Raw genomic sequence first — 12,319 nt, 5'->3', positions numbered from 1 at the left:
TTTTCCTAGTAAACTTTTTCAGGGTAGTAAATATACACAAAAGTTATCATCTTAATTATTTCCAAGTACACAGCTCAGCAGCGCGAAGCGCACACATTGTCATGTGGCCGTCACCCCCGACCATCTCCAGATCTCGGTCATCTCCCCAAACTGGAAGCCTGTCCCCATGAAACACTGACTCCCCCTCCCCCTCCCCCACCCTAAGGCAACCTCCCTTCTCCTTTCCGTCTCTACGAATCTGACTATATTCTAAGTACTTCATATAAGTGGAATCATGCAGTGTTTATTTATTTTTTTGTGTGTGTGACTGGCTTCTTTCGCTTAGCATAATGTCCTCAGGGTTCATCCGTATCAGAGCAGGTGTTAGAATTGTCTTCCTCTTAAGACTGAAAACGCTCCATTGTGTGGGTGGACCACGGTTTGCTTCTCTGTCCTTCCACTGATGGACGCTGGGTCTTTGGGCTGTTGTGACAGCACCCCTGTGGATGCCCCCACGTGGCTAGGTGCTACTCTGTCCTGGGGAGGAGGTGGGGTGTTGACTGTGGCCTCGAATAGGATTCTATTAAGAAATCTTGCATTCGTGGAGTTCCGGTTTTATAACTGGACAGTCATCCGTCTGCCTGAGGACAGGTGTGGGCAGCGTGTCACCTCACGCCCCGTGCATTTCTCAGCTGCCTGTTCTGATGGCTGGCGTCCCAAAGTCAGGGTTGATGCCCGGGACACGGCCGGGGCTGGGCTGCAGTCTTGCTTCAGTCCCAGCCCGTCAGTTGCCCTGGGCTGTGGTCTCAGGGGCCAGAGTCTGTGCTTCGGGGGAAAGGGGTGTGCCCAGTTGGAGCAGATGCTCGGCTCCCAGAGCGCCCAGCTCTTGGGGAGGTGGGTGTTATCACCTGCAGAGGCACACGACCCTTTAAAGAAGGGCTGTGTGTTTAGATGTGAGTCACACACTGCTAGCCGCCCAGTGGGACTGTGTGTGTGTGTGTGTGTGTGTGTGTGTGTGTGTGTGTGTGTGTGTCGGGGAGGGCGGGGAGGTGTACCCTTCCAGCTGGGTTCAAGAGGCTGGGCCTGGTGAAGGGGCTTCTTTTTGGCTGCAAGCCCCTTCTTGCCACCAGGGCACTTCGTTTCAGTGACTGCCAAAGAGATAAAGGAAGTTTGCAATGAGCTCTTGTGACAGCATCATCTTAAGGATGCCCTCAGAGGAGGGGACTTTTCATCCAAACCATTGGTAGCAGTCCGGGGAAGCCCGCCTTGCACCAGCTCAGATCACCTGAGAACCTGAACACAGTCTTTCGGGGTAACCCAAGGGGCCCAGATCCGCCAGGGAGTGAGGCTTCTGGTCTGTAAGGCAGATGAGGGTGACCTCGGGCTCTCCCTTCCTCCGCGGCATTTCATGGAACCCCCTGAGATACAGCAGGTGGCACAGAGTCAGGCAGAGTTCTGCGGGAGGGCAGAGACCCAGAGAGTGTAGACAGAACCACTGCCGGGAGGGGCGGCTGGCCCCTTGCTCGGGACAGACACTGCGTGTCATCACGCACCCCCACCCGGGCCCGCACCCCCGGCCTCTCCTTCGGGGAAGGGGCCGTGAGAGGTGGAACTCTGTTCTGTACACCTGTGGTCCTGTCACCCTGAGTTGAACAAATAACAAGACTTGAAGGTCTTACTCCCAAAGCATGAGCCCAAGACGATGAGCGAGAAGAGAGATGTCTCTCGAGAAGGAGGCTGTGCCCCTGGGCTGACTGTCGAGCCACCAGGCGGCCCTTCCGGGGCAGGAACGGGACCCGGAGGGCGTGGCAGCGGACAGTCCGCCGGGAGTTTGCCGAGGGGTGGGCTGGAGATCCGAGCCGAGGGGCGAGGGCCCTTCTGGGACCTCTCCGTGATCAGGTTCCCTCTCAAGCGGGCACGTGGGGGAGTGCTGATCCGACAGGAAAGGTCGAGACGCAGGGTCGGAGATCGACTTTCAGTCTGAACTCGGGCACCGAGGCCTCTGCCCTCCCGTGACGCCCGTAGCCAACGCCCATCTCTTCCTGTGTTACATGCAGCCCTTCGTTTTGACCTCTCCAAGCCAGAGCCAAAACCCGGACAGGCAGCCCCATGACCTCAGCATCGACATCTACAGCCGGACGCTGTTCTGGACGTGTGAGGCCACCAACACCATCAACGTCCACCGGCTGAATGGAGACGCCATGGGTGTGGTGCTCCGTGGGGACCGCGACAAGCCACGGGCCATCGTCGTCAACGCCGAGCGAGGGTGCAAGGCGGTGGGGTGGGCGAGCACCGCGGTGTGGGGTGCTGCACCCCGGGGCAGGGAGACCCGGGAAGGATAGAAGTTTTAATCCATAGGTTCTGCACCATCCCCATCAAATTTGAACCCTGAGCAAAAATCCCTTCCATAGCATCCCAGCTGGGGGCTGGCTATTTGAATATGTCTCACCACCGGGAGCTCACTACCCTCCTGGGCACAGCCTCGACTCCCGGGAGCTTCTTCCTTCCACGAGGAGGTAGACAGACGTGGAGGGTCCCAAAGGGAATAATAACCAGGGCGAGGGGGAGCCTTAAAGCCACGTGCCATAAAGCTCAGAAACAAGGCTGAGCGCAGGAAGGTTCGTGCACGGCCACCGCCCCAGGCGGGAGTCAGATTTTTGGGGGCTCCGCTTGATGGAGCTCGTGCCGGGCAACGGCCAGCGTGACCCCGCGTCCTGGGCCGGGCAGACCCAAGTTGGAATCCTGACCCTGTCGCTTACTGCCCCCGTGACCCCAGGCAGGTGGAGTGACCTCAGGGGTGCGGTGTCTTCTTCCGAGAAGGACGATGGTGATGTCAGCCCCCGCGGCACACGAGTGCTCAGGGAGCACAAGCCTAGCGGTTCTTCCGCAAGCTGATGAGTCTCCCTCGAGGCTGGCATCCACGGAGGCAGGGGCTCCTTTGCTGCAGCCGCTGGGGTGGGCGCTGGTCCCCAAGGCTGCCGCCGCAAATGACCACAAGCCGGGGGAGGTGAAAAGAGCAGATGTTTGTTCTTTCACGATTCCAGAGGCCAGAAATCTAACGTCAAGCGGTGGCAGGGCTGTGCCCCCTTCAGAGGCTCTGCGGGGATCCTTTCTTGTCTCTCTTCCAGCTTCTGGGGGCTCCGGGTGTTCTTTGACCAGATGGCCTCACCGTAACTGCGTTACAAAGATTCAGCTTCCAATTATGGGTCCCCTTCTGAGGTTCTGGGTGGATGGGAATTCTCGGGGGGACATTGAACCCCATAGGGCCTGGGGGGCGAGCCCTGGGAGGCCAGGGCCTTGTGCCTGGTGACTTTCCAAAGCCCGGCTGGATGGCCGCGGGGTCAGGGGCTGGTCTATCTGGCGCCTGGCGAGCTCGTTCCCGGTGGGGGATGGGGGGGACTCAACACCCTTCACCTGCTCCCCTCCCCCAGGTACCTGTACTTCACCAACATGCAGGACCGAGCCGCCAAGATTGAGCGAGCGGCCTTGGACGGCACCGAGCGTGAGGTCCTCTTTACCACGGGCCTCATCCGCCCCGTGGCCCTCGTGGTGGACAACAGGCTGGGCAAGCTCTTCTGGGTGGACGCGGACCTGAAGCGTATCGAAAGCTGCGACCTGTCAGGTAGGCGCCCTGGGGCCTCCCCAGGGATCGGGTCCCTCGGCAACCCACACGTCTGACCTTCCCGGGGACACCCGGCCTTCCTTGTCATCGGGAACAGTGGGGGCAGCCGCCATGTTCGTCAGGTGGGCGACATGCCGGGGCTTTATGTCTCTACCGTCTACTATTATCATCTGAGAGTTCCAGGACGTGGGTCCTGAATGATCCCCGTGTGGCGGGGCAGAAGACGCGTCTCAGAGAGGGTGGGTGACCTGCCAGGGTCCCACACTGTGGGCCTGGACAGGAGTCTGACCCCTCTGCCTCCAGCACCCACCCTGTGGCCGCTCTGCCCTGGGCCGCCTTAGACCCGGATGCCTCTGGGCTGGAGACCTGCTTAGAGGGGCTTTTCTTCCATACGCAGGGCGGGGGAGGGGAGGGGGCGGCAGCACTGTGCTTGCAGGGAGGGGTCAGCCCAGGTGCCAGGTCGGCCAGCTTCCAGGGAATCCGCTCCAGCTCCTGGCCCCGGCCAGAGCACAGAATCCACCCCCCCACCCCCCCGCCCTCCCCTGGCTCCCTGCGGCCCTGTGTTCCGAGCTGAGCATGGGCTGAGCGCTCGGGGTCAGCGGCCACTCGGGGGGCACTTGTCCCACTTGCAGGGGCCAACCGCCTGACCCTGGAGGATGCCAGCATCGTGCAGCCCGTGGGCCTGACCGTGCTGGGCCAGCACCTGTACTGGATTGACCGCCAGCAGCAGATGATCGAGCGTGTGGAGAAGACCACCGGGGACAAGCGGACTCGAGTGCAGGGCCGGGTGGCCCACCTGACCGGCATCCACGCCGTGGAGGATATCAGCCTGGAGGAGTTCTGTACGTGGAGGGCGGGCAGGTCCCCGACCGACCGGAGGGGGGGCACCTGTGCAGAGCCCTGAACCGGCCCCTCGGAGAAAGTAGGAGGCTGGCCAGTGTGAGGGCTGCGGGCTGACCGGCTGTTGGCAGGGGCCACTCTCGGGTCCTCGAGGCCACTCTCGGGTCCTCAGTATGCCTCTCCATCTCAGCAACAGATCCGAACCTGACTTCCTCGTCTGCTACCAGCCGGACAATCTGCTCGGCTTTTCCAGGGTCCCCTGAGAGTCACCCACTTCTAAATTAGCGTCCCCTTTCATTAACTCCAGCAGAACCCCATCCGCCGTGTTGGGGATTAGGCTGGGAGATTGGAGGCATTTTAGGATTCTGCCTCCGACAGTCTGGGCTGTGCCCAAGGGCTGGGAGATCAGGACCCCTACACTTGGGACCTCTGGTTTCTCCACCCGCTCTGTGTAGGACTATAGGTGGACACAGGAAAATGTGTCTGTCTGTCTGTCTTTCTCACTCTGCTTTCAGTAAATACACCCCAGCTGCCAGCTGCTTGCGTGGACAGAGCGGTGAGCAGGGCCATCGCTGTCCCTGTCCTGCGATGCCCCTGGTCTGGCCATCTTCGAGCTCCCTGTTTTCAAGGCCCGGGATGGGGGGGCTGCCCCACCTGCCGCCTCACCTGGGCCCCTCACGCTCCCGCTGGCCACGTGTCCCGTCCCTGGAGTCCTTGTCTCTGCTCGCCTTCCTCTGCTCTGAGTAACTCCTGCTACTTCCTCGGCCCCCACCCAGGGTCAGGTGTGGCACTTTGCGTGGATAAGCTTCTCTCGGCCTCCCTGCTCTGCAAAGCTGCTCTGACCGTTTAGCCCCCAGGCCCTGTGCTCAGTGCATCACTATGTTGCCTGTGTTGTTTTGCCCTAATTCTGCATTATACCTGAGGAGGGCGGGGCTTAGAAAGGGTATTAACTTCCCCGTCAACGGGCTGATCAACACGGCAGGGCTTGGATCTGAGGGCAGAGCCCCTGTTTCTTCACTGGCTTTTCTGAAGCTTACCCCCAGTGGGTTGGGCAGATCAAGCTCATCAGAGTTATGTGTGGAGTCCAAACACGTGGCTCTGAGTGAGGTCGTGAGGCTCCCTGCTCTGAGCTTGGGGGCGTGACCTCCAATGGAGCGAATTGGCCACTTCTGTGTTGACTGCCGGGTGGCTGGTTTCTGTCCTTGTGGGTTCTTGGCCAGGTCCTGCCTAAGTGAAGTCACTGGGCCAACGGCTTCCGGATAGCTGAGGCACCCAATGGATAGGGGTGAGAATGCCTGAGTTTCCCTGGCCCCTTACACCATTCTCAGGGAAGCCACTGATTACTGGGTGTCACAGCCTTCAGAACCATTCAGCATGGTGAACAATGAGCCCACGAATGCCCAGACCTGCCGGTGTTGGCAGAAAGCCAGGCAGGCCGACCAGCAGGTCCTTGGACCTGAGGGGCTGGGAGAGGCAGGAAATGTTTAACAAACAGGGATGAAGCTGGAAACTGGGATGTCCCCATGAGTGCCAACGTGTGATGTCTAGGGAGAGGCTCCTTGTTTTGGGTGAGGGTGGGAGATCCTTGAGTGAGCGCTCCCATATTTACCTGGGACGTGGAGCACCCAACCTGCTTACCCACGAAATTCTACAGCTAAACTCTAAACCAGGCGTGGCGCTCCACAGCCCCTGGGCCCCACCTGGACATCACCTGATCTTATAATAAAGTTTTATTGGCACACAGCCACGCCCATTGGTTTGTGCATCACCCATGGCCACCCTTGTGTTACAGCTGGCAGACTTGTGACAGATGGTCTGGCCCATCGAGCCCAAACCCTTTACTTTCTCGTTTAGAGAAAGTTTGCTGACCTCTGCTCTAAACCGTGACTTCTGTCACTTTAAACTCTTAACCCCCGAGGTTGAGGCAGGACACTGATTTTTCCGTGGGGCGGGGGATAGTGCTTTTTTTCCTTTCCTCTCGCCTGGGGGAGGGCAGCCACCCTCCTCGGCGTCTTCCTGTTCAGGTGTTGGGTAATTCGGTTAATTGAATCGAAAACCGCAAGTTCCCTGGGGACGTGCCGTCCTGCTATTTATCCCCATGTGTATTCGCTTCCTGTGATGGCCATGACAAGTCTTCGCAAACTGGGTGACTTAACGCAACAGAAGTGTGTTCTCCTACAGCCTGGAGGCCAGACGTCCGAGGTCAAGGTGTCAGCAGGCCTGTGGCCCACTCTGGGGGCTGTGGGCTGGGGCGGCTCTGTGTGTCCTTCACGTTGTGGTGATTGCAGGTGCTCCTTGGGCCCACATGGTTCCAGTGGGGCTCCAGAGAGAGAGAGACAGAGACAGAGACAGAGACAGTCCCTGCACAGACTTCTCCCCTGTGTCTGTGTCTTCACCTCTTCTGGGGCTCTTATAAGGACATCTGTTGTTGCATTTAGGGCCCACCCCGAAAATCTATGATGACCTCATCTCCAGAGCCTTAATTTGATTACATTTGTGAAGACCCCTTTTCCAAATAAAGTCACATTCACAGGTTCCAGGCATTAGGACGTGGACCTATGTTTGTGGGGGGTGGTGCACTACACCGTGAGAGACAGGCAGTGTAGAGTGATGGTTGTGGGAGCTAGTGTAGACGGGCTAGGGTGTGGTGTTGGGCCAGTTCTGTGAGTGCTTTCAGCCTCTCGTTTTCCTGTCTGTAAAATGCACGTTAATGGAAGTAGACTCTGTCAGCTGCCCCGGGAATTAAGTGGGATTAACTGCAGGGGCCTGGCCTATAGGAGTGACCATTCTTGTGAGTTCTTGCCTGGCCCTAGTTTCCAGCACCCTTAGGGCTACAGTCCTGAGGTGAGAGGCCGAGCCTGACCCCCTCTCTCTTTTTGTCTCCACAGCGGCCCACCCGTGTGCCCGGGACAACGGTGGCTGCTCCCACATCTGCATTGCCAAAGGTGACGGGACACCACGGTGCTCATGCCCAGTCCACCTCGTGCTCCTGCAGAACCTGCTGACCTGTGGTGGTAGGTGTGACCTCAGCACTTTCTCTTGGGACACCGGACAGGGACTTGATTCCCTGCCTGCCAGGTCTCTGCCCAGCATCCTTTTAAAGTCACACTCAATGTGGCATCCATTCTCCAGGGCCAACTCTCCCTTCATCTGCCTTTCTGTTCCAGGGTATGCATTCGGGGCTATGAATTTCCCTCTAAGTACTGCTTTTGCTGCATCCTACAAATTTTGATAAATTATATCTTCTTCAATTTGTTCACATGTTTTAAAATTTCTCCTAAGACAATCTCTTTGTCCCCTGAGTTATTTAGAAGTGTGTTGTTTAATTTCAAAATATTTGGGGATTTCCCAGCTATTAGTCTGTTACTGATTTCTATTTAATTCCGCTGTGGTCAGAGAACGTACTTTTTATGATTTCTATCCTTTTAATATTATGACCCAGCATGTGATCTTTCTTGGTGAGTGTTCCATGTCAGCTTGAGAAGAATGTGTCATCTGCTCCCATTGGGGGAAGTGTTCTGTAGACATCAGTTAGATCCAGTTGACGGATGGTGTTGTTCAAGCCGTCTGTATTCCCCGACTGCCTGTGAGCTGTCAGGCAGGGGTGCTGAAGTCTGCAACTCCAGTAGCAGGCTTATCTGTTTTCTTTTTGTAGTTTTGTCTTTTCTTTCTCCTTCCATGCTTGATTCTCTTCTTTCCCTAAAGCTGAGTGGGGAGTGGTCAAGGATATAAGCTTTAAGGTCAGACAGACCTGGTTCAGATCCCAGCCCTACCACTTCCCAGCAATCCCGAGCTGGTCACTTGCCCTCTCTGAGCCTCCACTTTCTCTTCTGCAAAATAGAGCAGTCGAGAGTGCCTACCTTGGAGTTGTTGTGACATTAAGTAACGAGCACTTTGCATGGTCCGCAACGTGGCACACGGGAACGCCAGCTGCTATTACTTGTGGGACACTGGGCAGTAGTAAGAAAAAGGGACAACCGTTATTGTCACTTGTGATGAAGCCCAAATCCTGGGGCTTCCTCTCTGCTGCCCTCAGTGTCCCCCAGGTCACATTGGATCTTCTCATCTCCCCTTCTCTTCTGTGAGCTCCTGGGGGCTGGTCTTTATCCTGCCCCTTTTCTGCTTATCCTCACCCCTTACGGTACCCACACTGTGTCTTACACAGAAGACAGCACATGCCCACCAGTACAACACGGATGCCTGTCCTCAGCTGGCCTTGCCCCTGGAGAGACTGTCCATTGCCAAGGAGCTCAAGGGGTAGGGCCACAGGAGCTTTCGCTGGTCCTTTCTCACACTGTGAACCCCAGAGAGCTTTGCTGAGAGCAGAGGGGACATTTTGTGGCTGTCCCTGCTGGGGGCCGCTTTGACCCTCCTGAGCATCTTTATGGCTTTTCTCCCAGGTTCCAGCCCCGGGGCTCAAGTGGCTTTGTGGCCTGAGTGGCTCTGCCACTCCCACAGATGTCCAGGCTTCCCTGGATAAGATGGGGCTGCACAGAGTGCTCTGCTCTCCCTTGGACCACAGCCCCGGGGCTCCTGAATGACGTGCCCCTCTGCCCCTCCCCTGCCATTGGCCCTTCAGACTTGATGCCTGGCTACTTCTCTGGGGACAGCACGGAAGGATAAGAGCTCCGAGGGGCTCTCAGGGATGACGTGGACCCTCGTGCCTCGTGAAGTGGCAGGAGCCAGACAGCATTCTCAGCACGCCATCATGAAAGCTGTTTGAGCCCTTCCCGAGTCGGCACGGCCACACACATCTACACTCACCTTGCTGTCCCGTGAGGGGCGTGGGTCTAGCGTTGCCGCTTCTGTTTCAGAGACGAGGAAATGGAGATCGGGGGAGCTGGGGGGGGGTTGTCTGGTTATACAGTTGCCGAGGGGGGCTAGGTTCAACCCCAGACCTGCCCACCTCCCTCCTGTCCCACCCTGCGCCCCAACCATGTCCTGGCCTGCACTTGGCCTGTGCTGAGGAAGTTGGATCTGAGGAGTGGAACGACTCACCGTGGTCAGCTGGTAGGAGGTGGCCCCAGGTCTCCTCTCCACCCACCCAGCTCCCCATCTTCAGGTGACTCCCTCCATTGGGAGCCTTCCTACTCCTCCTTGCACCCCCTCACCGTGGTATCCTCGCCTTCCTGCCTCTCCTTAGCTCACTCCTCAGCAAGGCACCCTGCAGGTCCTCCACCGGCCCCTGCCGTGTCCGTGGGTCCCACCAAGTCCCAGTCCCACTGCAGCAGCTGCCCCAGACCTGTAACAGGTGCTGGTCCTGAGCACCTGCTTTCTGACCCTTCATCTCCTAAGGGGTGTGCATGTGTACGTGCGTGTGTGCGCGCAATGGACACTCAGGTGTGGCCAGGCGGACGCGCACACGGTGCAGCAGACTGGCAGCCCAGCCTGGGACCCCAGGCAGGTAAAGGCAGGGCTCCAGTTGGGGGTACCGTGGGCATCCTCAGAAACCCAGTGCCCTGAGTTGCATGTGAGGGGATGGAGACTCACACGAAGGGGTAGTGCCCCGGCTTCTCAGCGGTCAGGGTCGAGTTTCCAGCCCAGAGCGTTTTCTGCTCAACTTGGTGTAGTACCTGCTGCTTCAAACCCAGGTTCCCGAACACCCCCCTATCCCCTCTACGGTTTAAAAAAAAAAAAAAAAAAAAGGCAACAAAGAAGATTCACGGCGGCAGGTCACATTGCAGTGGAGACCGCGCGGGCCTCCCCTGATTGAACCGCGCATGGCCCGGCGGGGCGGGGCGTGATGGTGTTCCTGTTCTCTGCAGAGCCTCCCACGTGCTCGCCAGACCAGTTCGCGTGTGCCACTGGGGAGATCGACTGCATACCTGGGGCCTGGCGCTGCGACGGCTTCCCCGAGTGTGACGACCAGAGCGACGAGGAGGGCTGCCCGGTGTGCTCGGCGGCCCAGTTCCCCTGCGCGCGGGGCCAGTGCGTCGACCTGCGCCTGCGCTGCGACGGCGAGGCCGACTGCCAGGACCGCTCGGATGAGGCGGACTGCGACGGTGAGAGCGGCCCCGCCCTCGCCCGCGGGCCCCGCCCCCGGCAGCCCCGGGATGGGCACGCCCACTGGCTCGCCCCTGCCCGCTGGCCCCGCCCCCGCCTTTGCCCGACCCTGGCTTGGACCGCGACCCTCACAGGCCCTGCCCCACCCCCGCCCTCCCCTGCCTCATCCTGGCTGCCCCCTTCCTGAGATTCTCCCACCCCCTGCAAGCCACCTGCCCTGTCGTCCTCCCGGAGCGTGAACCCAGGCTGGCCACGCAAGAGTAGGGTAGAACGTTTGTCCCGAGCGAAATGGCTAAATCCTCAGGTTGGGAGAGGAAAATGTTATTCGTAGGCCTACCGAGGAAAACTTTGCCACCCACCCTGTCCTGCCAAGTAGTTTGGCTCCAAGGCAGGCTGGGAGAGTCTACTTGCCTTCCGCCCCTGGCTCAAGAGTTTCACAAAAACCCCAGGCAAATCTGGTAGTCAGCTGGATAAATCCCCGTCCCCAAAGGCAGCGCTGCCCTCCACAGGGCAGTCTGTGGGATAATGCTTGTTCCTGGGTGGTTTCTAGCAATCCGGTGAGCCGAACGTGACAAAAAGATGTGCTTCAGTCATCTCGGTCCACTCTGACCAGCAGGATCTTCCTTTAGACCTTAGCAGTGAGGTCTTAACCTCTGTTTAACCTTAACCTCTGTTTCTGGGCGTTCTCTGAATTTCCCTTTTATAAACGACCTGCTCAGTGGTTCGTGCCACAGAGCGTCAGCACCACAGCCCACGACTGCCGCCGAGCTGTTGATGGGCTGCTCTGCCTCCCCCGTAGCCACCGGCTGCTGTTGTGAGATAACCCCCAGGTGGTGGATCACCGTCTCCTGTCCCCGTTCGTGATGAGCAGCCGTTTATGGAAGATGAAGGCCCGGGGGTGGGGGCTCATCTCCTCAGCTGGTCCTGTACAGCCGCAGATGTTAAGTCTTTGCAGCTTATGGACCCTCCGAGAATTTGATGGCGGTGGGAGGCCAGGGGTTGGCAGACCGCGGCCTGAGAGTCAGATCCAGACCGCCACCAGGTTTCTCAAGTTGCGTGAGAACACAGCCAGGCTCGCTCGTTTACTTGCACTAAAACGATAGAGACCCGTGGCCCTCAAGGCCTGAATACCTGCTGCCTGGCCCTTGGCAGAGACGTTTGCTGAGCCCAGCCATACAGCCTTGCCGTAGCACGAGTGTTTAGGTGGCCGTCTCAGAGGACGGCAGGAGCCCTGGCTGGGAACCGTCCCCCCCGCCTCTCCCCCTGTAATGTTTCTCTGGGAGCAACGTGCAGCACCCACAGCACGCCCTAGTTCAGGCTCTGGGCTGCACCTTCTCTTTCAGAAGCTTCCTCTCCTTTGTTACCAACAAATTGTCCCACCCGCTGCGAGGACAGGGTCCTCTCATCTCGGGCTCCCAGGGAGGGGCGCTTGGGGTGGGGCAGGGTGGCTGAGAGCTTGGATAGCAAGCACTGGGGGTGGGCGATGGCCGAGTCCCCTGGGCAGTGCCCTCCTCTGCAACGGTAGCTCCTTCTGGGTTGGCATTCTGGAACACGAGGGAAACAGGCCATGCCCAGCCTTCCTCCTCCTAGTCTAAAAGGCCGTGAGCTGCCTTTTCCTTCCTGGTTGAGCCCTGCTCCCCCTTCCTAATCCTCCACCCTGGGAGCTCTGCTGAGATATCACCTGCCCCTGCTCCCACCCATTCTAGGTCATTCTTCTAGTTGGCTGTCGCCTCCCTATAACTCAGGAGAGCCTCGGGGCAGGGGCTGTGTTAGTCCTGGCTCTGCATGGGCCTGAGCCGTGGTAGGAGCCTGATAAGTACTTCCTGGGAGTCACTGAGGTCCCTTCCCTGCCAGCCGTGCCTAGACCTTGGAATA

At 58.6% G+C, this 12,319-nt stretch overlaps 1 protein-coding gene and 1 long non-coding RNA gene across 2 annotated transcripts in view; one reads left to right on the top strand and one right to left on the bottom strand.

Moving 5' to 3' along the window:
* Positions 1 to 12,319, top strand: part of LRP5 (LDL receptor related protein 5) — a 104,031-nt gene that overhangs the window by 82,175 nt on the left and 9,537 nt on the right. Inside the window, exons 14-18 of the mRNA XM_060607501.3 lie at positions 2,037 to 2,245; positions 3,411 to 3,601; positions 4,234 to 4,443; positions 7,330 to 7,455; positions 10,207 to 10,443. Of these exons, the coding sequence (XP_060463484.2) occupies positions 2,037 to 2,245; positions 3,411 to 3,601; positions 4,234 to 4,443; positions 7,330 to 7,455; positions 10,207 to 10,443 (973 nt within the window). The remainder of the gene's footprint in view (positions 1 to 2,036; positions 2,246 to 3,410; positions 3,602 to 4,233; positions 4,444 to 7,329; positions 7,456 to 10,206; positions 10,444 to 12,319) is intronic.
* LOC132662119 (uncharacterized) lies at positions 7,847 to 10,178 on the bottom strand. Its single transcript, XR_009602524.3, has 2 exons — positions 9,206 to 10,178; positions 7,847 to 8,146 (listed from the first exon to the last, which is right to left on the bottom strand). It is a non-coding gene; the product is annotated as an uncharacterized LOC132662119 (long non-coding RNA).

The sequence above is a fragment of the Panthera onca genome, chromosome D1, assembly GCF_046562875.1.
Source record: "Panthera onca isolate mPanOnc1 chromosome D1, mPanOnc1 haplotype 2, whole genome shotgun sequence".
In the NCBI taxonomy this organism is placed as follows: Eukaryota; Metazoa; Chordata; class Mammalia; order Carnivora; family Felidae; genus Panthera; species Panthera onca.
Note: the sequence above shows the minus strand (reverse complement) of the source record. Positions and strands in the feature narration are given on the sequence as shown.